This window comes from Anomaloglossus baeobatrachus, chromosome 6 (genome assembly GCF_048569485.1).
Source record: "Anomaloglossus baeobatrachus isolate aAnoBae1 chromosome 6, aAnoBae1.hap1, whole genome shotgun sequence".
Lineage (NCBI taxonomy): Eukaryota > Metazoa > Chordata > Amphibia > Anura > Aromobatidae > Anomaloglossus > Anomaloglossus baeobatrachus.
This window is the reverse complement of record NC_134358.1, coordinates 460,150,868-460,178,633: the sequence shown is the minus strand read 5'-3', so window position 1 is coordinate 460,178,633 and position 27,766 is coordinate 460,150,868. Positions and strand designations below refer to the sequence as shown.

Here is a 27,766-nt window from a genome sequence, read left to right as displayed (position 1 = left end):
CTGATGTTTCATCTGTCTGCTGATTTTTTTTTACACTGCCTGACATCTTGGTTTTGAACTCTGCCTATTTTCCTGACAGTTCTTCTGCCTGCTGATTTAGTACTTTGCAGACATCTTGGTTTTGACTCTGCCTGGTGACTGTCCCCCTCCTTGGACTGCAGCCTTTCCACAGAAGCGATCTCCTGAGCCCTGCAGTAAATCCAGATCCCTGTATAGGGGTGAAAAGGTTTCAGGGTACTTCGGGATCCTGTTTAGTGGGTGGCTTGTGCCCAGTCTGTCCGTGACAGTCACCTTATGTCTGTGGTCCCGGACAGCCACCACACAGACCCAACCAATCAGAAACCTTTCAGTTGTCACCTTTCTCATTAAATTTGATATGTCTTATCAAAACAACCGTATTCATTTGACCTCTTTAAAAATATGAATGTAATAAGGGGTCCAGAGTTGGGCAAAAAGATACCAGATACCAGAGACCCTGATTCCAGTGATATATCACTTACTAGGCTGTTTGCATAATTTTGATGCAGATCTAGCTGTCCTCTGAATGCTGAGCTTTGTTTAACCTCGCCGACACCACATAATACTGTGCATAGACAGAAAGTAGCTGATCCGTGGTGGTGGTGGGTTAAAAAGAGCTCAAGAATATGGATGGCTACATGACAGCAGGTTTTTTAGTCCTCTAGTGATAATATCCTACAACAGTGATTTTATCGAAACTATAGCAAGCAACCGAGTAAGTGACACATCATCATCATCATCATCTGAGAGCACCTGTTTGTGGAGTGTTAGATCCCGATTCCAAGGATCTAAAGCGGGCTTTACACGCTACAATATATCTTACGAGGTGTCGGCGGGGTCACGTCGTAAGTGATGCACAACCGGCATTAGTGAAGTAGTTGTAGTAGTATGTTTTTTCGCAAAAACATTGATCGCATACACGTCGTTCATTTTCTAACTATTGTTCGTCTTGTTGAACGAAACCGGTATATTGTAACGTTTGACACCCTACCAACTACGAGGCTCATCGTTATTATGTACATCATATGCGACGCGGGCGTGTCTTTACACGCCATGCCTCATGCCCACCGCTATGATTGGTGTTACCAACTGTGTAACGAAAAAAAACAAAAAAATTACCTTAAAATACGCAAACACAAAAATGAAATCAACACAGGAACCAAGACCACAGAACGCACGTGCGTCACCGGTGTTTGCGCAAAAACTCTGCCGCAGATGAAGCCTTTTATAGTCAAGTCGTCCAAACGCAAAGATCAGGTGAACAGAAATCAAGAAATTAAGGAAGTATGTGCGTGGGTAGGGCGAGACTTCACACACGCAAGGGTGTAAACTATGTGCGAAGCTACGCCTCTTTCATTCCCGGAAAAGGGGAATAATATGCTGGTGTCATCGTAAACACGATCTCCTAGATCTAACGAGATATTGATCGATGTGGCATCGTGTAGAATATGCACGTGTGACGGCTCCTAGACGACCTATGTACGATCTCTGCAGATCGTATATACGACCTGGGCATGTCACATCGCATACGAGAACGCATATGAAATTGTAGCTTGTTATGCAGCCTTAACACTCCACATACAGGTGCTCTCAGATTGGGTGGAATTTAGGTACTTGTTGTGTAAAGTAAAATATAAAAAAAAATACAGTCAGTAATTTTGCATTTAATTAGATATGTTTTATACTATTTCAGGCCGATGAGACATGTAAATGCAATGGATGGAAAAACCCCAATCCTCCTCCCACACCACCCAGAATGGATTTCCAGCAGACCGTTGTGAGTCTCTCGGAGCCGTGTCGTAGTTGTTCTCACGCTCTTGGTAAGAATAATGTTCTGCTATATATTAAACATAGAATTAAGGCCCCGTTAGACGCAACGACGTAACAATATATCGCTGGGATCACGTATTCCGTGAAGCACATCCGGCGTCGTGAGCGACGTCGTTGTGTGTAACAGCTCCAAGCGAGTGTTAACGATCAAAAATACCTTATCGTTGATCGTTGACACGTTGTTCATTTTCATAAAATCGCTGCTGTTGCAGGATGCTGGTTGTTTGTTTGTAGTTCCTGCGGCAGCACACATCGCTACGTGTGACACCGCAGGAACAAGGAACATCACCGTACCTGCGGCCGCCCACAATGAGGAAGGAAGGAGGTGGGCCGAATGTTACGCCCGCTCATCTCCGCCCCTCCGCTTCTATTGGGCGGCCGCTTAGTGACGCCGCTAGCGATGTTGCTGCGTGTAAAGCCCCCTTAAGTATTAGAGCACCTTCTCTTTTATTCCTTATTCTTCCCCACTGTACAAATAATGAAATAGGCTGTAGTCACCCACTGCCTCTCCACATCTCTCTTTGGTCTCGTTGACATCAAGACTACAGTGCATATGACTGCTGCAGCCAATCATGAAACCGCTGAGCCCAGTCATGTGCACTGTAGTCATGACGACACTGCTGCAGCCCATCATTAATGATCGGGGGCAGGACGTAGCCTCCTGTGGGTGGCTTTAGCTTATTTTATTATTTTTACAATGTTAAAACCTATAGAATAGAAAACAAATGGGAAAAACCCTTAAATGGTTCCTCAAAAGAAACGTCCCCGTGCCATCAGTGTAGTAAGATCCTGATGGTCTGAAAATACTTTGTCCAGTAAGATTGGGCCAAGTTATATTTGGTGACTAAACAAAGCGCAAACCTGACATTTTCATCTTCATCGTCACCCTGTACTCAACTGAACCTTGTGATGTCAACAAGGTGTTTTTGATTCATAGGCTGTAGGATAGTTGAGCAAAAAGCTTTCAGGACCCTGGTCTAGTGACTGGCTGCCGGGCCAGAGCCTGAAGACCTCATATGTGCGGCACATCCAGCCTCTTCTGAAGAGTAGGGTCCTGTCTGTGTCAGGCCGAGTGCCGCATTGTCATTCCAAGGCCTACTAATTACAGAAGGCACCGGGGATGTCACTGATAGTGGAAGTTCACAACCTACTGGACCAGGCTCCTGCAAATCTTTTCTGCTGAAGTCTTAAGGCCCCGTTACACGCAACGACGTATGATATATCGCTCAGGTCACGGATTCTGTGACGCACATCCGGCATCGTTAGCGACGTCGTTGCGTGTGACACCAACGAACGGCCGTTAACGATCAAAAATACTCACCTGATCGTTGACACGTCGTTCATTTTCTAAAAATCGTTGATTGTTGCAGGACGGAGATTGTTCGTCGTTCCCGAGGCAGCACACATCGCTACGTGTGTCACCTCGGGAACGACGAGCTACCGCTTACCTGCGGCCGCCGGGAATGAGGAAGGAAGGAGGGATGTTACGGCCGCTCATCTCCGCCCCTCCGCTTCTATTAAGTGGCTGCATAGTGACGCCGCACGAACCGCCCCCTTAGAAAGGAAGGCGGTTCGCTGGCAACAGCGACGTCGCTAGGCAGGTAAGTATGTGTGACGGCTCCTAACGATTGTGTGTGCCACGGGCAGCGATTTGCCCGTGATGCACAAGTGACGGGGGCGGGGGCTTTCACCAGCGATATCGCTGCGTGTAAAGCCCCCTTTAGGCTATGTTTACACACTGCATCCTTTCTTAACCACAAAGATGCAGCGTTTATGACCCCAAAAACGCACCTGCGGAGAAAACTCAATTGCATGCATTTATTACATGTTTTTGCCACGTTTTTACCTCATTTTGCCCAATGCATTTTTTTTAAGTCAAATCTATTGACTGGAAGGGATCAAAAACGCGGCAAAAAGAATTGACATGCTGCATCTTCAAAAATGCAGCCAAAAAAAAGTTGCACTGTGTGGACAGCAAAATAGAAACCTCATAGACTTTGCTGGGAGAAGGAAATGCATGCATTTAGGTGCATCTTTGTGACCACCAAAAACGCAGTAAAAGATGCAGTGTGTGAACATAGCCTAAACAGGCAGTTTCCATTTATCCCGATATTCCGCTATTAATCCTACCTTACTTAACCTTCCTGTCTTCCAGCATCACATGTTTCCCATTTGGAGAATGTGTCAGAAGAGGAGATTAATAGACTCCTGGGGATTGCGCTAGATGTGGAATACTTGTTCACTTGTGTCCACAAGGAAGAAGATGCAGACACCAAACAAGTCTATTTCTATCTCTTTAAGGTACTGCGAGACATCCAAAATCTGATGTTGTTAAATGGATCATTCGACTTTGGGGTATATATTTTTTTCTAAAACGCATGTATGTGGGAATAAAAATAATTGTTGCAATTGAGTTGCATTAAAAAGGTTGCACAATAGGCTGCATTTCCCTGCACATTCAACTTTCCCAAGTCATAAATCTGCCGAGAGGCACCCAGAAAAAGTTAAAAACTCTCCTGACAGACCGTTAAATCATGCTTATTGATGGATTCTCAGTTAATGCGTTCTGCGGCCAGCAATGTACAATACAGTTTAGTGGCTATAGAAGGCAAACGTTATAACATTTTTAATGAAACCCAATTGTAAAATAAGACTGAGCCCCAATAATAGGCATTCATCTAAAAAAAAGGTGTCGCCTTTAATGATCGTTTACCCAGATTACTATTTGTCTGCTGTACAACTTGATCTAGACTGGACATTTTTGATGTCTTATGTATTAGCTACAAGGTTACCATTTTTTTATCTTTCTAAGTAGAAAGTGAAAAGACGAGCACCCACTGTACCCAACTTGAAGCATGATTGTGTTACTTCGGATTGTATTTTCCTTCTATAAATATATGGACATATTTTTATCATTGTTGTATAAGGAGAATGTTAAAGGAATATTCCCTTTATAAAAAGTTGTTGCACATCCAAATCATTGATCCCAAGAAGAGGGCTCTGAAATAGAAGAGGGCTCTGAAATAGAGTGCTCTGAAATAGAAGAGGGTTCTGAAGTAGAAGAGTGCTCTGAAGTAGAAGAGTGCTCTGAAGTAGAAGAGTGCTCTGAAGTAGAAGAGTGCTCTGAAATAGAAGAGTGCTCTAAAATAGAAGAGGGCCCTGAAATAAAAGAGTGCTCTGAAATAAGAGTACTCTGAAAAGAAAAGGGTTTTGAAATAGAAGAGGGCTCTGAAATAGAAGAGGGCTCTGAAACCGATGAGTGCTCTGAAACCGATGAGGGCTCTGAAACAGATGAGGGCTCTGAAACAGATGAGGGCTCTAAAACAGATGAGGGCTCTGCACAGATGAGGGCTCTGCACAGATGAGGGCTCTGAAATAGAAGAGGGCTCTGAAATATAAGAGTGCTCTGAAATAAGAGTACTCTGAAAAGAAAAGGGTTTTGAAACAGATGAGGGCTCTGAAACAGATGAGGGCTCTGAAACAGATGAGGGCTCTGAAACAGATGAGGGCTCTGAAACAGATGAGGGCTCTAACACAGATGAGGGCTCTGAAATAGAAGAGGGCTCTGAAATAGAAGAGGGCTCTGAAATAGAAGAGGGCTTTTAAATGTCCTGGGAATGGAGTGGTAGCTGATCATGCACAGCATCAATCCATTCATTGTCTATGGGACTCAGAGAAGTCGTTGAGCTTTCTGCTTTTCTGGCAGCCCCATGGAAGATGAATGGAGCAGTGGTTTGAATTCTCAGTCACCACTTCATTCAGATTGGGCTTTTCAATACGTGTTTTCAGGATCAGTGGCGCCTAAATGATGGGACAGCTTCTGATTCACGATCACTTATCATTTGGATAGGAGGCAATTTTAACTTTAAAATCATTTAACTTTATAATGTAAAGATCTCAGTTTATTGCTTTTCACATTTAATTTTTGATACTAGTGTTGTTATTTCACACCTAGGTCTGTTAGAATATCAGCAGCTGACCACATAATATAATGCATATACTCCCCCAGGACAGACTGACACTCCTGCAGGATTCAATTACACATTTTACCTTTCATTTTCAGCTTTTAAGAAAATGTATTCTGCAAATGGGGAAACCCTTAGTGGAGGGATCACTGGAAAGCCCGCCATTCGAGAAGCCGAGTATAGAACAGGTAAGAACCTTTATATTGTTTTTTCAGAAAAGCATCTTCTATAGTGTCTACACAGGAATTACCACCTTACCTGAAAAATGTTTGTGCTTTTCGGGCAGCTTCACAGTTTTCTGATTAATTCTTTGGATTTAATTTGTCCAATCCTTATTTTCTCATGAAAATAAGCTGCCACTAGATGATTTTAGTAGCAGCTTGCTGACCTCTTCCTACTGAGAACACATGCACGCTCAGCCGAGCAGAGATTGCATGTATATGATTCATTATAATTATATTAAAAATGAAGAATTATGGGAGTTCACACAATTACTAGATGGCAATGGATGTTCTCTATAGTGAAAGTTATTCTACTGATAGCAGCAGCACTTGTCTAATATCGGGGGCCTGTAGATTTCATGCTGCTTGGTCCTGGGCTACACAGAGATTTTTGGGACACTATGAGCCCCACTAGTAGCTGGTAAGGAAGTGTATGTATTGGATTTACAAGTGGTTATATTCTGGATATTCAACCTGTCACCTCTCTAGCTTTGCACATGAGCAAGACGTAAGTGTCGCACTCCTGGGCAGCCGAGCTGCTCGGATCCGGCGATCCGTGGCTCGAGGGGGTCCCGGAGCCAGGGGCACCATCAAACAGTTTTTAAAGAAAAATAAAGATATAGTCCGAGTACGCCACTTGTGGTGTGCGGCCAGGGATGGTAGGGCCACCGCTGCGGGTTCCCACTGGGGATGATAGATGGGGGGCAGTGTGGATGGTGGAGCCCTCCGCAAGCAGGGCTTTTCCCCAGGGGTTGGTGAAGGGTTAACGTGCAGGCGCACGGCAATAAATCAGTCCAGACAGGGAATAAGTTTGGTTGTGTTTACTTACTGGGTTCACACCCTGGAGAAGTTCTGGATCCCTGGTGCGCCCGAGAGCACTATAGCTGTGCCAGCCAACCTGGTGCCATTCTCCCACCGATGCACTCTGGTGTATTTGTCGGTTCTCCCTGGCGTGGAGCTCCTGGAGGTCCGTCTGTGTCTGGGTCCTGCCGCAGGCAGCTTGGACTATTTAAGGGAATGTTTCCCGGTCCCCTCTTTGCTGCTGATGCCTCGGACGTTAGTGGTGGCAGTTGAGTCCTGGAAACCCACCCGCCTGGCAGAGTTAACAGATGGCTTGAAGTCCTGGTCTGTTCTGGGATCTGCATGCCGTGCGTGCAAAGTACTGGGAGCCCTGGATGTCCATCCCACAGGATCCCTCTGTCCTTGGAGCTTGCTCTCTCGCTCTCCAGCTACTTTCTCTTCTGAGTGGCTGATCTTTCTACTCAGGTCTTTGCGGGGTCTTTGCTACTTTCACTGTCTCAAAAGTCTGTTGTCTGTCTTGACACCTGTTCTTTTACTACCGCTCACTTTTCACTCCTCTCCTCTCTCTCTCCTACCAACCAACTAACTAACTCCTCCCGCTGTCTACCCACACTTCCCAGGTCACTCTCTCCTCCCCCAGGTATGGTCCCTCTCTTCCCAGTTGGATGCCTGTTAGCTCACAGTGCCCAGCCCTGTCACCTGGCTCTAAGGGGGAACCTCCCACCCGGGTTGTGAGTGTAAATGTCCTGGTGCGCTAGTGTTGCTTTGTTGTTACCTTATTTTGTGACACCTGGTTACTGCAGGGGCGTCACATAAGCGTATTTCCCGGTTGTAAAGCCATACTCCTATACACTTGCTCAACCAACAGTTAAATCTCATGACTCCACCAATACACCAATTCCAGGGGTGCACTTCTTTGGTATTTTTGTGTCTTGTCACCCCTTAGATGAAAATTAGATCATATCAAATTGGAATTTCCTAATTAACCTGCTACTAGGGAAGAATTAGGAGGTCAAACTCCCATTAATCTAATGTGTACTGCCAGCTTAGAAGGGTTGTCCACTACTTGGGAATTGATGACCTGTGCTATCAGTTGTGTAGCAGTCCGACATTCAGCACCCCAACTAGTCAACTGTTACCAGCTCCGTCAGCAGCCAGATGAAGCAAGGTATAGAAGGGAATAACATTTCACGGGAGATGAAGACACAGCTCTTACATAGTTTGGTCTTTTCTGTGGTCACATATTGATGCGAAACCTGGATGATAAAGAAACAAAACAGTAGAAAAATCAACGCCTTCAAAATGTGATGCTAGAGATGGATGTTATCAGTACCATGGATGGTAAGAAGAACAATCAAATGCAATTTTGGAACAAATCAAGCCAGAAACGTCACTCGAAGAAAGGATCACCAAGCTACAACTTGTCTTCTATGGTCACATCATACAAAGAGAGCAATCAAAGGAGAAGAAAATCATGGTAGAAATAATAAAAGGAACAAGGCGAAGAGGAAGATTGCTTAATGCTATCAAGATAACAGCAGAGAAGACCCTGGTGGACCTATCTAGGCTTGCACAAGATTGATCTTCCTACAAGAGAGTTCATTCATTAAGTCGCCATGGCTTGAGATCGAGCTGAAGGGCGTTAAAAAAAATTAAAAAACGTACCATCTCTGTTTTGTGTCCGCTACTGGATATTGAAGTACAGCTCCTAATCAAACGAATATGGACTTATTTGGAACTGCCACTAAACAATGGTGTGTTCTGCTCTCTACATTACTTACATCCAGCCGCTGATAACAGCTGATTAGTGGGGCTGCTGGGTGTCGGACCTCCACAGATCAAATGAAATATGTCCTCACTATTGGGTACTGGACAGCTCCTATAAGGGTGCTTTCACATTGCCTTCCTATATCTGTTCAGTGGTTCCGTTACGGCTTCCTCTTGAACGCCCCGCAAAACGGGACTCAGATGTATGCGCCGATGGGGCCTGACTATAACGGTGGAGATGGAATCACCGTGTGCTCTGTTGTGCACCATTTTCGGTTGGATACGCCTATTGGAGGCGGACACCCAGACATAGTAGACTGCAAAAAATAGAATGAATCCGGCACACTAATAAGATAGATGACACTAATATATTTTTTGAGGATTTTTATTGTGTTTTTTTTCTTGTGAGGATGTCAAAAAATTAAATGTATTTTTTCCAGTCCAACGTTTCGGCCACAACCTTGGCCTATTTCAAGGACTCAATGAGTTTGTAGAGAAGCGTATATCACATGAAACCGGTCTGTTGCGTTAAATTAAAGTTTACCACTCCTAAGTAGCCTTAACATCCTCGTATAGTAGACTGCGTCTGGGAATCCACCTCCAATAGGCGTATACACCCGACAATAGTCCAGTTGTGGTAGCCATATGCTCTCCATTCAAAAAAGTAAGATTGGCAGCACTCTGCGGTGTGAGAAGTTTTAATGTTGCTTCATGCAAACAGGTGAGACAACATAGGGGAGGTGAGGGGAGGGGGCACAGAGGACGAAGGTACCGTATGCTCTCCATTGCATGCCATCATAGCATGTTTCAGCCTGATGAAGGGCTGATGACAAGCCCCGTAGCCTACAAAATAATTAATGTATTTTAAGATCAGTATTTTTTAAGACACCACTGTGAAATAAATTTATATGAAGCACATAAAAAGTTTAAGAATAAGTGCACTAAAGATTCCTGAATACATTATTCCATAATGGAGAATAAAACATACGGACCTATAGTAATTTCGTGGCTTCCTCATATCGCAGCCGCCTGATTGATCGGCACAGTACAGAACATTCTCAGCATTATATATTGTATATACCTCGGTAATCTATATACAGTACACTTACTATGGAAATCTGCGTAATGAAATATTTTTCGGCATTTCACATATTTTTAAGCACATAGTGATGGCATTGTTCCGTGTGACATTCCACCGGTGTGTTGTAGTGCACCTCTCGGGGTTGTTTTCCCAGTCCGGCAGTGTTGCGATGCATGGCTGGCTTCATTCATTTAGCATTTCATTTCTTGTGACTGCACAATTTCAGACCTGAAACGCTGAATCAAGAGTCTGTCATTGTAAAATCATTGCTGCTTCATGGTCACGGCGTGCAGCCTCCTCAGCTTGTCAGGGTAGAAAACAAATCAGCCATTTAAATCCCCATAATATAAATTTGCTGTAGTCAGGACTTTAACAAAGGAAATACTCCAGATGCAGCAAAAGAAAGGGCAGGGAATAAAATCATTTCCTCAAATATTTGCTGATCCCTCGGCATGCTTCCAGTACTTTATAGGGGCAGTGCGAAAAAACTAGTCCGTACTCTTAGCACACTGACTCCATGGCTCTCTTGTCTTTTCTTCCACTTGTTTTTGCTATTTTAGCCCTATTTTTAACAGGAGCGGCTTTAAAAATTTTGGAGGCCTCTCAACTAAAATGATAGCCTGGATAATTACATCTCTCATGATTCCCTGTTACTACACTTCTAACTTGAAAAGCACACCCACATGATTCAGATCTAATGAACTAATTGCCCCAGTGATGAAGGGGGCTGCAGATCTGCGGGAAGAATCAGCTCATGATCTGTGATGACCCAGGCTATGTTCACATATCCAGTAATCGTCCTTAAGGCCCGTTTCACACGTCAGTGAAAAACACAGACGTTTTTCACTGGCGTGTAAAACACGCACATGTCCCTGCGCGTGCCGTGAATCACGGCACATGTGGGTTGTCTAAGTGCAATCCGGGCTCCGTTCTCCGTGGCCCGTGATTGCACTTAGAAATCAACTCACCTGTGCGCGCTCCCGCTGTCCATGGTGCTGATCGCTCCCGCGGTGCAGCATCCGGCTGGCGCTGACCCCTGCAGCAGCTGCTTCTGGGTCGGCTGTGTCGTGCATCATTAATATGTTCGACAGTAATCAGCCGTCTTAGAAGCAGCAGGCTGCACGGGCTGCAGAGAGCGCCGCTGAAGCCGGGTGAGTAAAAATGTTTATTATTTTAAATGCACGTTTTTTTCTGGCACGTGTTTCACGGACCACACCACTGCGTGGTCCGTGGAACATCAGTGATGCCAGAAAAAAATGGACATGTCTCCGTGCGGCAATCACGCACACGCGGGTACGCCGCACGGAGACACGTGCAGTGAAAAATCACTGACGTGTGAGCAGACCCATTCATTATAATGGGTCTGCGTATGTCAGTGATTCTGGTACGTTTAAAAAAAAGCACAAACGTACCAGAATCACTGACGTGTGAAAGGGGCCTTAGGCTGGAATCACACTTGCGAGTGACTCGGCGAGTCTCACATGGGCATCACCTGGCACGGCCGCACACTCTCTTGACAGGAGCGGGTCAGCTGCATATATTTCTATGCAGCTGAAACACTCCTGTCCAGCGAGTGTGCCGGGTGATGGCGATGTGAGACTCGCAAGTATGACTCTGGCCTTAGAACAGATCCTACAGAGATCCATGTGTTGGCAAAAAAGTTCTGCAAATACAACTTTTTTGTCTGTTTTAAAAATAATGATTTTTGCAGAATCTATTTTTTTAACATTGGAGTCTATGGAGAACGGATCCGTTAAATGATCTCTATTTATCTTTCATTTGAAAAGGATCCAGTAAGCAAAAAGCGGATCCTTTACATTAAAAAAAAACGTATGACTAATTAACAGATCCGTTTTCCATCGAACTCCCATATTAAAAAAAACGGATACTGCAAAAATCAATTTTTTGAAAACGGACAAAAAAGTTGTGTTTGTAGAACATTTTTGCTAACAGATCTCTGCTGGATCCATCCTAACAGATGATTACTTACTGGACACCTGAACAGAGTCTTATTCAGGTACCGTAGTGGATGAATTGTCACATGATCTCTGGCATTTCATGTTTTCTGGATTCAGTGGGAAAGTGAAACGTGATCAAAGTACAAAACGCCACAGACAAAAGAACCATGTTGCGAGATTGCCATCCCGTGTCCTAATTTCAGAGCAGAATCCCTGAAAAAGTCATCATTAATTTGTTATTAGGTGTTGTGACGACATGGACTCTCATGGGTTAAAGTTTCTTAACATTCAGCCAGACTATTGTTCTTATGTGTGCTAAGTCATATTTGCTTAGCTATTGCTCTCCAGACTTTTCCAGTAATCATTGTATTGTAGTTGTGTATTGATAATGTAATTTCCTTAGTAGCCATTGTCTAGTCGGTGACTTGCCGTCTCCATGTAGATATACTGAGTCTTTCTATGCACATCATTTAAATGAACATTATCCATGCAGCTTGAAATTGATCCAATGGGAGAAGCAATCTTGTCCAACCAATCGATGAGGACGCAGTGTATCCTATGGGAAGGTTATGGCTATAAAAGGGACTTCTTTAAGCCACCAGGGTTGATGAAGGTTGATGGATGCTGATGGATCCAGTCTAAGCTCTTTGGAGCTGACTAAAGGATCAGGATATCTTATGGCTTCAATCTAGGGACTCCGGTTCCGGTTGGAGACCATATCCACAGCCTAGGGATTTCGATCCCGGCTGCCAGGATTAGATCATCATACCAGGACTACCTAAGGAGGACACTCAGGTTGGGACAATCCGGTCACCTGTTACAGACTTTGCAGACCTCACACAGCTTCCTAAATCTGGCATTATTCCTTTCTTGGTGGGTGCCCGCCAAAAGCGGGGTGCTGCTGGATTGGAGTGAGTAGCCCTGGAACCTGTGAGGCATGGACATTCTAAATCCCTGGTGAGCCACCGGAAGGGTGAGACTTGTTGCCTGTTACATTGTGTGTTTTGCTGGTTATGTGTTATGTGCCGTTAATTGTTTGGGGATCCAATAAAGTCTAATTATTGTGGTTCCCTCACCCTGTGTTGTCTGAGTAGTGTTACGCCCACGGTTAAGGAGGCCGGCGTTCAGTTGGGATGAGCCCTGAGCCACGCTGTCTTTCTAAAGGCGGCGGGTTTTAGTGGACGAGAGCACCCACTGAGCCCCGTGTCTCCACAGGTGTATTAAGCTAATATAGAAATCCTTTTAAAAGAGCGGATAACCCCTATAACAGATTAATTGCAGGCTGTGATTAAATACTTGCACAGTATCAGGTCTTAATGTTTTTCCCTATTGACAGGCATCAGTGCCAGAGCTCTTAGTGCTGTACAAAACCAACTGAACTTTACTTCTCCAGGACTGTGTCTCCACCGCTGCCCCAGTCTCTGTTGACTCACTATAGTGGACACTGACAGCAATGGAGGCCAACACTGAACTGAGTGGTTCTACTGATGTAGTCTTCATGAGCCACTGAGGCTATTGATTGGCTGCAGTGCTGTTGACATGATGTCACCATTGCAGTCAATCAATAGAGACCAGAGCAGCAATGGGGAGGCAGCGCTGGACCCTGGAAGGGTAACTAAAGCATTAGGGGGAAGGTTTCACTAATAATTGAGCATATGTTCAAAAGTTTGTTAAAAGGGAAAAACCCCTATTTTATCTCTCTCCTCATCCTTAACCCCTTTTATCTTTCTCCTCATCACCCGTTTATCTCTTTCCTCCTCACCCCTTCATCTTTCTCCTCAGCACCTCTGTGTTTCCCTCCTCATCACCCCTTTATCTCTCTCATCATCACCTGTTCATCTTTCTCCTCTTCACTCATTTATCCCTCTTCTCATAATTCCTTTATCTGTCTCCTCATCACCCCTTTATCTTTATCTCTCTCCTCTTCACCTCATTCTTTCTCCTCTGCACCCCCTTTATCTCTTTCCTCTTCACCCCTTTATCCCTCTCCTCATCACCCCTTTATCTCTCTCCTCATCACCCCTTTTTCCCTCTCCTCTTCACTCCTTTATCCCTCTCCTCATAACCCCTTTATCTCTCTCCTCATCACCCATTTATCTCTCTCCTCTTCCACTCCTTTTTCTCTCTCTACATCACCCCTTTATCTCTCTTCTCATCACCCCTTTATCTCTCTCCTCTTCATCCCTTTATCCCTCTCCTCATATCCCCTTTATCTCTCTCTTCATCACCCCTTTATCTCTCTCCTCATCACCCATTTATCTCTCTCCTCTTCACCCCTTTATCCCTCTCCTCATCACTCCTTTATCCCTCTCCTCATCACTCCTTTATCCCTCTCCTCATCACTCTTTTATCTCTCTCCTCTTCACCCCTTTATCCCTCTCCTCATCACTCCTTTATCCCTCTCCTCATCACTCCTTTATCCCTCTCCTCATCACTCTTTTATCTCTCTCCTCTTCACCCCTTTATCTCTCTCCTCATCACTCTTTTATCTCTCTCCTCATCACTCCTTTATCCCTCTCCTCATCACTCCTTTATCCCTCTCCTCATCACTCTTTTATCTCTCTCCTCTTCACCCCTTTATCTCTCTCCTCATCACCCCTTTATCTCTTTCCTCATCACTCCTTTATCCCTCTCCTCATCACTCCTTTATCCCTCTCCTCATCACTCTTTTATCTCTCTCCTCTTCACCCCTTTATCTCTTTCCTCATCACCCCTTTATCCCTCTCCTCATCACTCTTTTTTCTCTCTCCTCTTCACCCCTTTATCTCTCTCCCCATCACCCCTTTTTCTCTTTCCTCATCACCCCTTTATCCCTGTCATCATCACCCCTTTATCTCTTTCCTCATCACCCCTTTATCTCTCTCCCCATCACCCCTTTATCTCTCTCCCCATCACCCCTTTATCTCTTTCCTCATCACCCCTTTATCCCTGTCATCGTCACCCCTTTATCTCTCTCCTCATCACCTCTTTATCTTTCTCCTCTTCACCTCTTTATCTCTCTCCTCATCACCCCTTTATCCCTCTCATAACCCCTTTATCTCTTTCCTTATCACCCTTTATCTCTTTCCTCATCACTCCTTTAACTCTCTCTATCCTCCTCAACCCTTTATCCCTTTCATCATCACCCCTTTATCCCTCTCCTCATCACTCCTTTATCCCTCTCCTCATCACTCATTTATCTCTCTCCTCTTCACCCCTTTATCTCTCTCCCCATCACCCCTTTATCTCTTTCCTCATCACCCCTTTATCCATCTCCTCATTACTCCTTTATCTCTTTCCTCATCACCCCTTTATCCCTGTCATCATCACCCCTTTATCTCTTTCCTCATCACCCCTTTATCTCTCTCCCCATCACCCCTTTATCTCTCTCCCCATCACCCCTTTAGCCCTCTCCTCATAACCCCTTTACCTCTCTCCTCTTCACCCCTTTATCCCTCTCCCCATCACCCCTTTATCTCTCTTCTCTTCACCTCTTTATCTCTCCTCATCATCCCTTTATCCCTCTCGTCATCACTCCTTTATCTCTTTTCTTATCACTCCTTTAACTCTTTCCTCATCACCCCTTTATCCCTGTCATCATCACCCCTTTATCTCTCTCCTCATCACCCCTTTATCTCTCTCCTCTTCACCCCTTTATCTCTCTCCTCTTCACCCCTTTATCTCTCTCCTCTTCACCCCTTTATCCCTCTCCCCATCACCCCTTTATCCCTCTCCCCATCACCCCTTTATCTCTCTCCTCTTCACCCCTTTATCTCCTCATCACCCCTTTATCTCTCTCCTCTTCACCCCTTTATCTCTTTCCTCATCACCCCTTTATCTCTCTCCTCTTCACCCCTTTATCTCTCTCCCCATCACCCCTTTATCTCTCTCCTCTTCACCCCTTTATCTCTCTTCTCATCATCCCTTTATCCCTCTCCTCATCACTCCTTTATCTCTTTCCTCATCACTCATTTAACTCTCTCCTCCTCAACCCTTTATCCCTTTCATCATCACCCCTTTATCCCACTCCTCATCACTCCTTTATCCCTCTCCTCATCACTCCTTTATCCCTCTCCTCATCACCCCTTTATCTCTCTCCTCATCACTCCTTTATCCTTCTCATCACTCCTTTATCTCTCTCTTCATCACCCCTTTCTCTCTCTCCTCATCACTCCTTTTTCTCTCTCCTCATCACTCCTTTATCCCTCTCCTCATCACTCCTTTATCTCTCAGGGTGAATTGAAGCAGACTGTTCAAACCCAGCCCAGATGCTCGATGCACCCTTGGTGTGACCCAACTGTTCACTGCACCTTCTCACCTACTTATTTGTCATCTATCACCACCTCCTTTTCCTTTTTTGACAACTTTGGCTGTACAGGAGCCAAAGGAGGATTGAAATAGATTGAAAACAAGTTGGTGGCAATGTGCTGGGAACTGTTTGACCATGCCAAGGGTTCACGGAGCATCTGTGCTTGGTTTGCACAGTCATTTTGTATTGATTGGCATCTAGTAGCTATTGAATAATTCCCTAATGCATGGTTAGTATATTTTGTAATGCTGATGTATGATTTCTACACTGAACTTCCAATATATTTATTTATTTTTCCTTTTCTTTTCTTTATAGGGTGTAAACAATTTTGTACAATATAAATTTAGTCATTTACCAGCGAAGGAACGGCAAACTATTATAGAGTTGGCTAAAATGTTTGTAAATCGCATCAACTACTGGCATCTAGAAACCCCTTCACAGCGAAGGCAGAGATCCCCGGCCGAGGACATTGCTGCCTACAAAGTCAATTATACAAGGTATATATTTTATCAGGTAATTATAAATATGGTTCATTTTACTGAGTAGATTTCTTGAAGTGCATGTACGGAAACCGTGAGGCGTCTTCTAAATCTGCAGGCCATAGGTTATTATTGTGGATGTGGTTTGCTGTCCTGATTGTTACTTATGGTTCTACCAGCAAATGATAATATTTCTTATTATTTATACCTAATGTTTTATATAAAAGTATTTACTGTATTGTCTATAATTATCAAGGGAACATATTTTCAGGGGTTTTGTTTTCAGTTACAGTTACCATTAGATTTCCTCGACACATACAGGTGTTATCTAAACCAATACTTACCACCTTTCTGGGCCAGCTGGTTTTTACCAGGTTTAGAGAGCAGAATGTAGGGGCAGAGACTCTGATTCCATTGACATATCACTTATTTGGCTGCTTAGTGTTGTTTTTATAAAATCACAGTTTTATCAGCAGGAGATTATCACTAGATTACTAATAAACCTGCTGCCAGGTAGTCCAGCCACGCCTCCACCACTGATTGGCAGCTTTCTACTTTTGCACAGTGTACATAGAAAGCTGCCAATCAGTGGTGTGGGCGGGGTTATACAGAGCTCGGCATTCAGAGATGTTCTAGATCTCCAGAAGATATAACCGTAACCAAAGCTGCAGCAGCCAGTAAAGTAAGTGACACATCATTGGAGTCCAAGTCTCTACTCCTACATCATGCTGATCTCAGATGGGATAGAAAAAATTTGGTGACAGATTCCCTTGAATGGTTTTTCTACATGGAAGGCTCTTTTTTTGGACTGTTTTATTGAGTTTCAAAACATAGTTGTGAGTAAGAGCTCATTCACACATCCAATTTTCACGTATGAGTGCTATCTGTAGTTTTCACAGATTGAACTCTTACCTGTGCTAGCCTATGGCACCTTTCACATGTCTCAGATTTTTTACAGACCTCTTAAGCCTGCTTTACACGTTGCAATTTCGCATACGATATCATATGCGATTTGCAACGCCCCCATCGTATGTGCGGCACGTTCAATTTGTTGAATGTGCCGCACAAACGATTAACCTCCGTCACACGTACTCTTACCCTTCCATACGACCTCGATGTGGGCGGCAAACAACCACTTCCTGGAGTGGGAGGGACGTTCGACGTCACGCGGCAGCCGGCCAATAGAAGCGGAGGGGCGGAGCTTAGCGAGACGTAAACATCCCGCCCACCTCCTTCCTTCCGCATTGCTGGCCGGGAGCCGCAGGACGCAGGTAAGATCTGTTCATCGTTCCCGGGGTGTCACACACAGCGATGTGCTACCCCGGGTACGATGAACAATCTGACGTTCAATTTTTAGGAACTGAACAACGTGCATGCGATGAACGTTTTAACGTTCAATCGCAATCGCACGTACCTGTCACACACTACAATGTACCTTACAATGCCGGATGTGCGTCACTTACGACATGACCCCGCCGACACATTGTAAGATATATTGTAGCGTGTAAAGCGGGCTTTAGACTGCTTGAAATCTCAGAGTCATGTCTGATTTTCATCTAAGTGATGTATTAAAATCATAAATGCAAGTCAATGGGTTCATGAAAAAATCGGAGCGCACTTGGATGACATCAGAGTGCAGTCTGATTGTCACTCACTGTCAGACAGAATGGAGGTGAAGAATGTTTTTAAAAATTTCTCCACGTATGGGAAAAACTGAAGACAATTGATCCACACCCTGATCAGCATCCAAACAGAATAATCTGCGTTTTTCTCATACATGGAAAATCGGACATGTGAATGAGCCCTAATAGACCGCAAAAGAAAATTACAAAAGGCTCTTATAATAATGACTTAGAGGATCACATATTGTAGAATAAAGAAGAGGAAGGAGAATGGCGCAATTAACGCCAAGAAGAGATGATCAGGGAATTTGTTATTTCCCTACAGAAAGGTGAATCCCATGGGAAAGCACCAAACAATACATGGTAGATTCGAGGTAAAGGTTTGTGGAGCTTAATCAAATCTGCATTTATCCGAGCCTGAAAAGCTTCTGATGAGTCAAAAACTAGAGGAGAGAGGGGGTTTAGTGGATAGAAGGTGTAACGAGTGGAAAAAAAAGGTTTATACCTCATTGCTGCTTGTTGTGGAGTGCCGAGGTATGAATATAGAGATACGTCAGCGATGGGGAATGGGAATCCATTGTTGGGCACCTGTACTAACAGGTGCAGTCTTAAGGGGGCTTTACACGCAGCGACATCTCTAGCGATGTCGCTCGTGAAAGCACCCGCCCCCGTCGTTTGTGCATCACGGGCAAATCGCTGCCCGTGGGGTACAAAATCGCTAGTACCTGTCACATGTACTTACCTTTCTAGCGATGTCACTGTGGCCAGCGAACAGCTTCTTTTCTAAGGGGGCGGTTCGTGCAGGCTCACAGCGTCATCACACGGCAGGCGTCCAATAGAAGCGGAGGGGTGGAGAGCAACCGCATTAAAGTCGCGCCCACCTTGTTGCCGGAGTACGCAGGTACGTTGTTGTTCGTCGTTCCTGGGGTGTCACATGTAGTGATGTGTGCTGCCTCAGGAATGATGAACAACCTGCCTCCAAAATCAGCAAAGACATTTGGGAAATGGACGACGTGTCAACAATCAACGATTTGGTGAGTATTTTACATCGTTAGTGGTTGCTCGTAAGTGTCACATGCAACGACGTCGCTAACGAGGCCAGATGTGCGTCACAAATTCCGTGACCCCCAACGACATCACATTAGCGATGTCGTTGTGTGTTAAGCCCCCTTTAGTCTTCCAGGGAGAGTCAGAGGAGAGGCTCATTGGCAGCATGGTATAATACTAGTTTGCTTTGATTAGTTAGTTTTATATGTCACTTTGATTTCTCTTTTGCATGTCCATTGTATGGGCAAAAGTAATTTACACATTACACGTATAGGAGCGTTTATGACATCCCATACTAAATCCATATACATTAATTTGTAGTGGTTCAGTGAACTCTTTACAATGAGCCATTCATTCACAAAAGGCACATTAAGGGCACAAACACATCAGCGGTATTCTGCCGCACTGCCGGATCCGGCATAAGGGCAGTACAGTACAATACAGTTCACAGACAGTGCGGCAAGCCCCGGTCACATGCTGTCACATGCTCCGGTCACATGACCGCATGTGCCCGAAGCTTGCCAGTGAAGTTTAATGTACTGTACTGTCCTTGTGCCTGATCTGCGAGTGCGGCAGGAAAACGCTGATGTGAAACCAGCGTAAGGCAGACTGCATGGCGTAGGGCTGGATTTTATACACCAGGAGCAATGGGATTAAATTAACAAGCTGAACTCAACAATTAAGAGCTGTGTCCTAATATGTTTGTCCATTTAGTTTTATGCCTGGTAATAGGGTATCCTTGGACCACTTCATAAGATTGTGGAGGAAATGACCTAGTGAATCTAAGAGATGTATGTAAAAGAAAAATGTAAAGGGATACTCCGGGGAGCTAAAAAATTCTTCCAATGGCCATGCTCTTATAAACTATAAAGATGAGATCCATATTGTTGTACCTTTAATTCTGTGTGATGCCGGAGCTGCTACTTGCTGCTCCCCCTTCCCTCTGGGATATTACATCACACATTAGGGGGCGAGGCCTGTTCCATGCTGTTGGTAATCACAAGCCCTCAGATAATATCTGTTTCTCCCCCACCACACCCCCTGGTTTTTGACTGCAGGGAACAGATATGTATCAGGAGCTTGGCTGTTATCAATGATGTGTGATGTAACATCCAAGGGGGAAGGGGGAGCAGCAAGGAGCAGCTCCAGCATCACACTGAAGTAAATATACAAGAACAGCACTATGGATCTCATCTTTATAGTTTGAGAGTATGACCATGAGGCTGGACTCACACGAGCGTATGGCATCCGATGCGAGAGCATCGGATGCGATATGCTAATGTCCCCCGGCTCAGGCTCTGCTGCGAGCGTGAGCCGGGTGTCATGCGACTGTAACCCGATCTTGCGATCGGGTCACAGCTGTGAAGCTGAGTGCAGGCGCTGCGGAGGAGAGGGAAAGGGTTAATCCTCCCATCTCCTCCACTGTCAGCCTGTGCGTATATCGCACTGCACTGGGATAACATCCGAGTGCAGTCCGATGTATCTCTCGCATCCATTCACTTGAATGGGTGCGAGAGATACGGCGGTAGCAGCAAAACGTAGCATGCTGCCGCTTTTCTCGCATCCAGAATCTGGATGCGAGAAAAGCTGACCAACAGCTCAACCTCATTGCCTAACATTGGTCAGAGTGCAATGCGAGAATTTCTCGCATTGCACTCGTCCGATTTTCACGCTCGTGTGAGCGTACCCTGAAAATATATATATATTTTTTTTATCTCCCAGGAGTACCCATTTGTGTCTCCTTCTAGATGAAATGACACAAAATTTTGCGCCATTTGGTTAGCAGGATTGATGAAATACACATTATCCAAATAGTTATGATCAGTGACTGACAACTGGAGCTATCTTCGCACACAGCTGCCTGCCAATTCCTGTGACCTGTATTAATGTAACCAATCTGCTTTAAGTCGGACATTTTTAATGAATACACTGGTGTAAATTAAATGAAATGGCTGTAATCTGGGTTTTGATGAGGACCAGAGGAATTAGCAGAGAGAAACCATTACAAGACTTCTTTGATTAAAAAGCAGCTCTGCATATTTTGTATTAGGGCTATATTTTTGGCTCTCGTCCTCCTCAGGCCACTCTGTCCTTTAGAATTGAATTATATATATATATATATATATATATATACATATATATATATTGTATTATTCCATTTATCCAAATATTTATTGTATATAATACTACGTTTTGTTTTTTTAAACCAAATTTTTATTCATCTTCTTGCAATAGTAGAATAGAGTACAGAATGAAGAGAATAGGCGTCAACAAATAAACATAGCAAATGACATAGTCTCCACAGTTTATTAACCAAATATCTATCACTATCATCAAATTTGCCCCTTCCCCTTCTTCGTAAGTATATATTTCCATTGGTCAATCTCTGCTGCCCCCCTTCACCCTTCCTTCATAACTTGTAACAAACTACTTATAAACACTATCCCTCCCATCCCCCCCCCCCCCTCTCCATGCGACACGACCCAGAATTTGGCCAACTATACTTTCAGCTTGCACAGGGACCATGACAGATCTTCCTTCATATACCATTCAGTGGACACAAATGCGGACATTATTTGTATTATTTCTTCTCTTGAACATATAATGCTTATGAACTTTCTTCATTTACTAAAAAATGTTGCGGTCATCCTATCTTTGCACCTCTCCACCATCACCTTCTCCAACATATGCGTTTTTTTCAATTGATTAACCAGCTCTTCTTTCGTTGGTATTTCCTTTACCAGCCACTTCTGAAGAATAGCCCTTTTGCTTATCATTGCTATATCATGGAAAAGATTCGGTAACTTATCTCCCCCTTTTTCTCCCTCCTCCTGATGCTGATAGTGAAATACCAAAACCATTGGATCCATTTCCACGTTTTTATTCCAGATTTTCCTCACTACCCCCTGGAGTTGCTTCCAAAATCTTTCAATCATCCCGCACTGCCATAACCCATGATATAGATCTGTTTTTTCCACACCACATTTTGGACAGCTCATCAGTTTGTCTGGATGTCTAGCGCCCAATATGTTGAGTCCATAGATAGCTCTATGTAGGATCCTGAATTGGGTATCCCTTAAGCTCTCATTCACAATCTTCTACCTCAACACCATCCATTCTTTCAAAATCTTCTCCTCCCCCTCTTGATCTCCCAACTGCCTTGCTTACCCTTCCAAAATTTTCCCTGATATGTTATGGACTAACACTTCTCTCCTATTCCCATAAAGACTTGATATATTGGTGACACTGATATCCCTTAATATGATCGCATCCATCTGATTTGCCTCATATTCGTTATTTATGTTGTGTAGTTTCTTCATTATCCCTTGTACAATACTACATTTTACTGGCACGTTTCATGTTATATTCTGCTTGTCCTTGCTATTGCAGGTGGCTCTGTTACTGCAATGTCCCACAGTTCTGCGACAGCTTGCACCGATACGAAACAACGCAAGTGTTTGGACGAACGTTGCTGCGATCCGTGTTCACTGTCATGAGACGGCAGCTGTTGGAGCAAGCCAGGCAGGAGAAGGATAAACTGCCACAGGAGAAGAGAACGCTGATATTAACCCATTTTCCAAAGTATGATATACTTACCCAAAGCTTTTGACCTCTTCGACCTAAACTAAGCCCACCGATGTAGTCAGGATCGGCTGACCATCTATAGTAAACGGAAGTTGAATTTTAATCAATCTCCTGATTCTTATGAGTTATTTAGCAGCCGCTCTTATAGAAAACAAAGGCGCGTTCGGCTTATCTGAGCAATCCTATGTTTGTGGGTAGTTGGGAGAAATAACAGCAAAATGATATGGCCGACAGCTATCTAATATATAGGGCCAGTTTAACAGTGGTGGGTTAACAGGTATCTATGGGACTTAGCAGTGGCATCACTTGAAGGTCATGGTCCCCAAACCAAAAGCTCCAACATGCCTCTAATTATTAAAGTCTTTCAAACCATTGGTCTTTTTATACAGGTCAAAGAGACTTTTTGGGCCCCCTTGGCTTCAGGGACTGGGTGCGATTGCATCCCCTGCAGCTATTGTATGTATGCCTCTGGGTCTTAGCTATAACAGTCATGTGTGTAGTGTATGGTTTATTGGTTTGGGTGTCAGAACAGGCAGATCTGGCTGTAGACAGGAGCTAATGGTGTGTCAGTGTGCACGCTGATCACTGACTCCTGTCTGCTGCTGTCTGTAATACAGACATTATCCAGCAATGAGAGTTCACATTGATGTTGAGCATAGCTAGGCTCCTGTAGTGTTTGTGTGGAGGTTTAGAGCCGCTGATTGAGTTTCGACAACCCTCCCTTGAGTGCCATCATTAAACATATAACAAAGTGCTCAGTATGCAAATTTAGAGGGGACGTAACAAGTTAACTAAGCCTCCTCATTTGCATACAAAATACATTGTCTTATTTAATGCCAACAAAATCACTAAAGTCTATACCACAGGTATTATTACTACAGGGCCTAATAATGGTTTAATTAGCCTTTTGGGGGTGACAAACTCCCTTTTATATAGAAGGCTGCAGTGCTGCAAGGTTTGTTCACTTTCCTACTTATCTGCCGATCCATTACTAAAATAAATTGCAGTATGAGAGAAGTGTCTACATAAAGAAGCATCTATCATCATATGCATATACTTTTATGTTACATTTTAGGATTAGCTATAAGTGTAATGGAATCTTCGGAAAGTCTATTGTTCTTCTAAGTTGCTGATATTACGGGATGCAGAGCTCCTAACACCCACAACTTGGCCTTAGAAATTCATTACCACGATGCAGATTTTCAATTTAACCAATGAATATGAAAGATAAATGGCTAAATTGTTGGCAATAGTCTCAGGTACTTAAATACACTTCATTAAACAAAATGTGTCTAATTGTCCTCTAAATCCGAAAAAGCAGTGAGGTAAATGAAGTGTGTTTATGAGATAAGGGCAACCATTGAATTAATGGGAAGGAACCTATTAACAGGACTGCTTACTGTTATGGCTCTGTTTTAGAACTCTTTATAGGATCTCTAAAATAACATGGCTGATCTGCAAAGATTTAAGGCCAAAAGTGACACAAAAACATCAGCGGATCAGTCCAAAAAGGGACATCTCCTTCCAAAACCACATGCATCCATATAAAGCCGCGGTGGGCTTATACCGTAGCTGCAATTGTGCAGGGTGGTCTAGCGGCACCTTTACTTTCCATGCAAGAGGATCGTCATGCTAAACCAGGAAAGGGTTCCACTAGAACGACATTCCATGTTCAGCTATGGGGCTCAGGTCACACCGCTCCAGATAGTCTTCACATCCTTGGGAGGAAGCATCTACAATATCTATATTCAGACCGCAGACTTCCAGATGGTGAAGAGTAATGGTGGTTGGCGTTGCTCCTTTACATGTTCAGCTTTCTGAAGAAATTCTAACCAATCAAAGGGTAGATTTATTATACAGTGCTATGCAGGAGTTTGTGCACCACTGGTCAAAATTACTGTTATTGTGAACAGTTAATCAAGTTGAAAATGAAATGATCTCTAAAAGGCATAAAGTTAAAGATGACACATTTCCTTTATATTTTAGGTAAGCACAAAAAAAAATATTTTCATCTTTAACATTTTAAAAACTACAAAAATGAAAATGGGCCAATGCAAAAGTTTGAACACCCTTGGATATTTGTGTGCTCAGATAACTTTGACTATCATTTCAGACCTTAATTAACCTGCTAGGTTTGTGGCTTGTTCATTATCATAGTTAGGAAAGGGCGGGTGATGCAAATTTCACAGCTATATAAAAACCCAGCTTCCTCTAACCTTGTGCAAATAAAACAACAGCCATGGGTTTTTCAAAGCAGCTGCCTAGCACTCTGAAAAATCAAAATGGTGAAGGCCCACAAAGCAGAAGAAAGCTAGAAGAAAATAGCAAAGCGTTTTCAAGTTGCTCTTTCCTCAGTTCGAAAAGTAATTCAGAAATGGCACTTACAGAAACAGTGGAGGTCAGGATAAGGTCTGGAAAACCAAGCGAAATTTCTGTGAGAGCTGCTCATAGGATTGCTAGAGTGGTAAATCAGAACCTTCACTTAACTGCAAAAGTCCTTCAGGAAGATTTACTGACTCTGGAGTTGTGGTACATTGTTCTACTGTTCAGAGACACCTACAGAAAAATGGCCTTCATGGAAGAGTTATCTGAAGAAAACCTCTCCTGTGTCCTAACCATAAAATTTAGCATCAAAAAGTATGCAAAATAACATCTAAACAAGACTGATGTATTTTTGAAATAAGTTGTGTTAACTGATGAGGTTAAAGTATAACTCCTTGGCCACAATGATCAAACCAAATGTTTGGGAAAAAAAGGACAAAGGCAAGCACCTGTGGAAAAAAAAGCGCATAGGGTCTTACCCCGATAACCAGGGGGTATAAAAGAGAGTAATCCTACTCACCGATCAGGGTTGTGACAGGCACAACTCCTGTAGCAGCATGTATATGGACCAACGGCAGCAGTACCCCAAACGGCAGATAACAGAGAGAGATAGTGGAGAGGGGCTTTTGAAAACCGCGCCAAAGATCCCAGATGTAATCTTGAATTAATGTATTTTTATTTTGGCATAGGTCTACGCGTTTCAGGAGGCTCAGCTCCCTTCCTCAGGACCAGCAAGCACAAGATACATCAAATCACCAAATAAATTGGGGAAAAAAAGGAGACAGAATGTCATGCCAAGAACTTCTCGCCAACCATTAAGCATGGGGTGGATTAATCATGCTTTGGGTTGTGTTCTATCCAATGGCACTGGGAACATTTTACGGGTAGAGGGAAGAATGGATTCAATTAAAGTTTAACAAATTCTTCAAGCAAACATAATACCATTTGTAAAAAAGCTGAAGTTGAAAAGAGGATGACTTCTACAAATGGATAAAGATCCTAAACACAATTCAAAATCCACATTAGCCTATGTCAAAAGGTACAAGATGAAGGTTTTACAATGGCCCTCACAGTCCCCTGATCTGAACATCATTGAAAATCTGTGGCTAGACCGCAAAAGAGCAGTGCATGCAAGAGGACCCAGGAATCTTACAGAACAAGAAGACTTTTCCAAGGAAGAAAGCATGAAAATCCCTCAAACAAGAATTGAAAGACTCTTGGCTGGCTACAAAAAACATTTACAAGCTTTGATACTTGCCAAAGGGGGTGCTGCAGGGTACTAACCATGCAGGGTACCCAATATTTTGCATTGGCCAACTTTATTTTTTGTAGTGAATTTAAAAATGTAAAATATATATATGTATATATATATATATATATATTTTTTTTTGTCTAAAATACAGAGGATATGTGTTATCCTTAACTTTATGGCTTTTACAGATAATTTCATCTTCAACTTGCTTAATTGTTCAGAATACCAGTAAACTTGACCAGGGGTGCTCAAACGTTTGCATGCCACTGTAGGTACATAGTAGCCCTTGAGATAAGGAGGCCCATTTCTACCTCCGGAGCAGGTGGGATTGTGGATTTTGATGAGCTGTTGGGCTGCAAAGGTTCCTATTTTGTTCTTCTTCCTTTTCTGTCTGTGTCCACTAGTGATCCAATCAATAAGTGTGTAAAAGTATATTCTACTAGAAAAGTGATCTGACATGCTGGGTATTCCAGTCACTATTTTTACCATTTAGACCCAACGGAAAGAAAACCGAGTAGGGCTTTTGAATCTTTCACCCCAGTGCACAGACTGGCCGTGGCTCTCCCGATCGGAGTATGAGAGCTTCATTTATTTCTACGAGGCTGTGACGCTCAGATCTGGAGAGCCGTGTCCAGTCCGAGATCAGACTAATATGCACGGACGTCTGCGTGAGCCCGTAAGGAATATAAAAGGAAGATGATAATTTTTTCTACCCTATCAAATGATAATTTGTTCTACCCTATCAAATTATCCCTGTGGGTAAACTCAAGTTTACTCTACAATAATGTGTGTAATTCAAGACCTTACAATCTCATTGTAATGGTGCAAATACAGTGTCCAGTTACAATTACTAAACTATCTGGGATCCATGGTTTCTACATATTAAAACTACTAATATTGAGATTTCCCCTCTTTGACTTTCCATGTAACCATGATATAGGTAAAAAAAATCAAATAATTGCAGAAAAGTACTTTTTTTACCACCACGTTCATGAATAGCCGGTATCATAGAGTCATCATAGTGACTGTAAATCTAACAATTGGATAAATAACCTTTACCAGATACTGATAGGTTATTTATGCTCAATCCCTTCTGATAATATTGGAGCTGTATGTCTTTGTAGTTTGATTGGAGAATAGTAGTTATGATCCCGCATCCTAAGGCTTGTGCTTTGCTTTTTAGCTACAGAAATGGAATCTTTAAAATCCGACTGAAGTCACGTTTCGCATTTGCTGACTTTCGTACTAACGGGTGGTTAAATCAGGCGACATCTGCAGACTATGCCGTCCCGTTTTTGGAGTATTTCTTTGTAAACGCTTCTCGGCTGAGTTGTTGCTGTTTCTATATTTCTTCACAAGTTCAGTATCTAAATTGCACAATATTTAATGTTATTTGAAATATTTTTACAGATTCTTGTCCATGTTGGAAGAAGAAGTTTACAGCCATGATTCACCTATATGGGATGAAGATTTTTTATCTACAGCTTCTCGAGCAAATGAGCTTGGAATTCAAGCAGGTATGTAGGAGGC

General features: G+C 43.4%; 1 protein-coding gene across 1 annotated transcript in view; it reads left to right on the top strand.

The window, feature by feature from the left end:
* The window catches only part of KAT2B (lysine acetyltransferase 2B), a 171,915-nt gene that overhangs the window by 74,071 nt on the left and 70,078 nt on the right, over nt 1–27,766 (top strand). Inside the window, exons 2-7 of the mRNA XM_075315293.1 lie at nt 1,712–1,838; nt 4,004–4,149; nt 5,912–6,001; nt 16,245–16,426; nt 22,468–22,659; nt 27,647–27,753. Coding sequence (XP_075171408.1) covers nt 1,712–1,838; nt 4,004–4,149; nt 5,912–6,001; nt 16,245–16,426; nt 22,468–22,659; nt 27,647–27,753 — 844 coding nt within the window. The remainder of the gene's footprint in view (nt 1–1,711; nt 1,839–4,003; nt 4,150–5,911; nt 6,002–16,244; nt 16,427–22,467; nt 22,660–27,646; nt 27,754–27,766) is intronic.